Source organism: Sorghum bicolor, chromosome 8 (assembly GCF_000003195.3).
Source record: "Sorghum bicolor cultivar BTx623 chromosome 8, Sorghum_bicolor_NCBIv3, whole genome shotgun sequence".
NCBI lineage: Eukaryota > Viridiplantae > Streptophyta > Magnoliopsida > Poales > Poaceae > Sorghum > Sorghum bicolor.
In genome coordinates, this window is record NC_012877.2 from 5,710,351 (window position 1) to 5,714,935 (window position 4,585).

Consider the following 4,585-nt stretch of genomic DNA (forward strand, 5'->3'; position numbering starts at 1 on the left):
TTCCGTGGGGCGAGTCTTTGCCATTTATCACCACCGAGAAGATGCTTCGGAGGCGTTCGGTATTGATGCATGTTGGACAAAAAGAACGTCACACTAACCGAAAAACAAGGAGAAAATGCTGAAAGAGGCAGGTACAGTACCACTGCCTGCTACACTATACTAGTGTCTCTAGCATGCAGCGTGCATCAAAAAGGGAAGAAGCAAAAACAAAATAAGCCTAGATTTTGGTGAAGCTGCAAAGCAAAGGTGACTGATCAACTCATCATCATAAATATTTAATTTAGTATCAAAAATTAAGAGAGGCCGCAGGGTTTCCTCATGCATATATGGTCAAATTTTACAGCGTCCGATCTGATGATCGAACAACAGACATGAGCTTTCATTCTCTCTCAGCAGACACACTCTCCCTTGGCCATATCCGCTACGATTAGCTAGGTGTGCTTGCTGGTGCAGTAGTAGTGCTAGCTAGTTGGCGGCGGCCGGCGATGACGGTTGGCTCGTCGGCGGGCTTAGCGACAGGTTGAGGTCGATGCCGCCGACGACAAGCTGGTGCTGGTGCGGCACGGACGACCCGGACGTGCTGTCATCGTCACCGCTGCTGTCTCGCGAGCTGCAGCCGCTGGACCGCACCACCGCCGCCGCCTTGTCGTCGCCATGCTGGCGATGGCTGCTTGGCGCGGCGGCGGAAGCGGCGGCGCCGGGGGCGGGAGCAACGGCGCCTGCACTCGCCGGCTGGTGCGTCCGTGGGTCGATGCCGCGGGCGATGAGCTTGCGCTTGATGTGCGTGTTCCAGTAGTTCTTGATCTCGTTGTCCGTCCGCCCCGGCAGCCGCCCGGCGATCAGCGACCACCTGTACATTTTCCATTTCATCGTCAGTATATATATATAAGAATCTTTGTGAAATAAACAGATTATTCAGTCGAGTGAGAGTCTTTGATTGTGAAACAGAAGACTGAAACGTACTATACGTACTTGTTTCCGAGGATCTGGTGGAGCTTGATGATGAGTTCGTCTTCCTCCTGGGTGAAGTTGCCGCGCTTGAGGTCGGGGCGGAGGTAGTTGATCCACCGGAGGCGGCAGCTCTTGCCGCAGCGCAGCAGGCCCGCCGCCTTGGGTAGCGACCTCCAGCAGCCTTCGCCGTGCGCCTTGATGTAGGCGACGAGCCTCTGGTCCTCCTCCTTTGTCCACGCGCCCTTGTTCGTGTGCGCCTTCTCGCAGCACGGCGACCTCCCCATGGTAGCTAGCTGCTGCTGCTGCTGCTGCTGCTCTAGCTAAGCTACTAGCTGGCTCAACTACTATCTAACACACCACAGAGGACAGTACTTGCGTGGTGGCTGTTGGGTGATAGTCTAGCTACTTGTATCATCGATCTCGGCAGCACCTGCGAGGCAGGGATGGATACATGTGGAGGAGAGGAGAGGAGAGAAAAAGAGGCAGCTGCGTTTATAAGAGAGAGAGAGAGGCGCATGAGCTGGAAGACATTTGACCGGGTAGGTAGGAGCGAGGAGGAGGAGGAGGAGGAGCTGAGGAGGAGATCGAGACGGAAGGGAAGAAGACGGGGGTGAGTGTGAGTAACTGCTAAGCCCTAGGGGAGGAGCTAGCTAGTGTGGTGGGTAGGTGGGCGGGCAGCTTCCCGGCTGCACTCCCTCTCGTCGTCCTCGTCCTCGTCCTTGTCCTGCGGCGGCCTGCTCAACCTCTTCGGCGTTTTGTTAATTACACTAGCTAGTGCTCTGATGTCCCCCACAGCATTTTTTTCCAGATGGACAGAAGACTAGTAGTATGTCCCCCACAGGCCACAGCAATGCAAAGGCTTGAAAAGACACGTCTGCTTCTAGTCGTAGTTGTTAGTTCGTTTCTTAATTAATTTAAGCGCGTTGATATTTTGGTAACAATATATCCACGGAAGATCCCCAAATGTTATATTCTGATTACCAAATAAAAATTGCATCTTCTTTATTACAAAATAAATAAATAAATATCATCTTGTAGCTGTTGATGATCAGGATCTTGAGAAGTAATAGTGGAATTACTCGAAACGAAAACCGAAAGTGAAAACTATTTTCTATAGTATAGAATAAGTGACAGTAATAATTGCATTAAAATATGAGGACCTCGTACAAAAACAAACGACTTTTTTTTGCTAATTTTCAGTATGCATTATTGTCGCTTGGATCTAATTAAAGTGCTAACTTTTTACCCTTACTTTTGTCGGAACACATTCCTCGCTCACTATAGCAGCACTAACACCCTTTTTAGGATTCTAGAAGCCCAAGCATGCATGTCTATTCCTTGTCAGAGAGGGAAGAGATAAAACACAAGCATGAAACAGGCCAGGGATCGAATTAATAAAAATAAACAAAATTTCGGTTGGTTGATCAACTACCATCACCCCCTCCTTTTTGTTGGACCAGGCTTTTTTATTACTACTAATTAACTGATTAAACTACTTTTCGCAGCATATATGGCCGTACGTGTACCTGTCGCAGCAGGAGGCAAAGATTCCACGCCCTCGGAGTTCACCTTTTTGAAGATTATTTTGCCGTGGCCCGTGGTCTTGGGTTGGTAATCCTTGTCACATTTTTTGTTTTCTCTCGAACAAACTTGCCGAAACCAAGCTAGTCTTGTAGGGACGAAAAGCCGTGAAACAATGAGCTCAGCCGGAGTTGGCATATGTCGTCGGCCATGGCTGCCGGCCGCTTGGACCTTTGAATTTTTTGAACAACAACGTTCCATGAAGGGCAGCAACAACAATTTCTGACAGACAGAGGTACCAACTTGCATATAACAATATCAGTTTTTCAATCAACAACTTCTAGCCCCAACTATTCATAATATCAGTAGTAGTAGTATGCCTATATAGTTGTCAGCAACTTAATTTTAAAGGCTATATTTTTTTCACATTATCAATTCGGGTGGATTCTAACTATATATATATTGAATAGACAATAATCGTCAATGGAATTCTCCAGTTTTCTAAAAATGTTACCACATTTACTATGTTTAAAACTAATATAAAGTAACCTTCCAAGTCTATATACATGCACACACATATATGTGTTTATATAATGCAATATATATATATATATATATATATATATATAATCTACCTGTTAGCTTTGATTGTAAGTACTCTCGTTGTAAAAAAAGTACTACACATATTCTTCATTGATAAACAAAACCTAACTTCTATTAAATTAAAGCATTGAAATGATTATTTACATATGCAATCACAATAGCTAAGAGTATGCGGCCTATGATCTTTTTTTCAGTATAATACAAGAACTAAGTTATGTATAATCTATTTTTAAAAATCATAAGCATTGGAGTTCTAATTAAAATTATGAATAGGAAATTCATGACATCATAACACTTGGGTTGCAGCCAGAGGAGTTGTTGTAACTTAAGCTAATAATATTTTAACTACATATGTGTTGAAGACACATAGGGATAATATGGATGAAAAACATAAAGATATCTATATGTGGGTGTTATATGTTATATAATAAATATAGATAGAGAGTACATAATAAGCAATTTTCACTACTACCGAGGCCTTGATCAGTTCCAAAAAGTTTTGGAAAATCGACACTGTAGCACTTTCGTTTGTATTTGACAAAATATTGTCCAATCATGGACTAACTAGGCTCAAAAGATTCGTCTCGTCAATTCCGACCAAACTATGCAATTAGTTTTTATTTTCGCCTATATTTAATACTCAATGCATACGTCTAAAGTTTCGATGTGACGGGGAATTTGAAAAATTTTGCAAAATTCTTTGGGAACTAAACAAGGCCCGAGATAGACATATGGGCTAAATAATTGGAGAATCTTGTTCGGCTACACAATATACCCTAAGAACTCTAAATACTTTACCTAATTTTATTTCTAATTGTCACAACCATGCAAAGAGAGAGAGAAAAGTGAAAACATAATTAATCAAGTAATCTAGCACTAAACTTCAAAAGGATGTTTAGAATGTCATTAACTTACCTTCAAGAGTCCCACAAAGCAAATCAAGAATAAATCCTCCTCTTTAGATGTGAAATTTTAGGGTTCATCTTGGAGCTCCCTCCTCCTTCATCCTTGGGATATAGTTATGTATGTAGGAGGAAGGAGGGTGTTCTATATTTTGGGTACTATTTACAGAGGGAGTTGGAAATCTGGCCGCCTTTAGAAATATTTTTTCTGGAGCAGGTAGGATTTTCAGTGTCTCTAAAATATCCCCTATATTTCCAGATGCGGATGGTCTCAACTGCCTCTGGATCGGATAGAGGTAGCTATAGAGGTGATTTTGAATGGAGCCATCTCTAAAAGAATAGTGAAGCACATCTAAAATCAATTATGAAGTAGTGATTTGAATAATATATTGGAGAAGTACGGGTTGGCTAGCGGCTAGTGTTATTTAATAGAAATGGTTAGGGATAAAGACTAACAAGTCTATCCATGTTAACGTTGCTTCTTCAAGGTGAGAGTTTTGTTTAGTTCGCGAAATTTTTTGGGTTTGGTACTGTAGTAATTTCGTTTGTATTTGATAATTATTGTCCAACTATGGACTAACTAAGCTCAAAAGATTCGTCTCGCAAAT

The 4,585-nt window shown here is 42.7% G+C and overlaps 1 protein-coding gene across 1 annotated transcript; it reads right to left on the reverse strand.

Moving 5' to 3' along the window:
• LOC8079894 (myb-related protein Zm38) lies at positions 248–1,671 on the reverse strand. The gene is made up of 2 exons (XM_002442860.2): positions 973–1,671; positions 248–850 (listed from the first exon to the last, which is right to left on the reverse strand). Exons 1-2 carry the CDS (start codon positions 1,233–1,235, stop codon positions 466–468), a joined length of 648 nt encoding a protein of 215 aa, XP_002442905.1. The 5' UTR covers positions 1,236–1,671; the 3' UTR covers positions 248–465.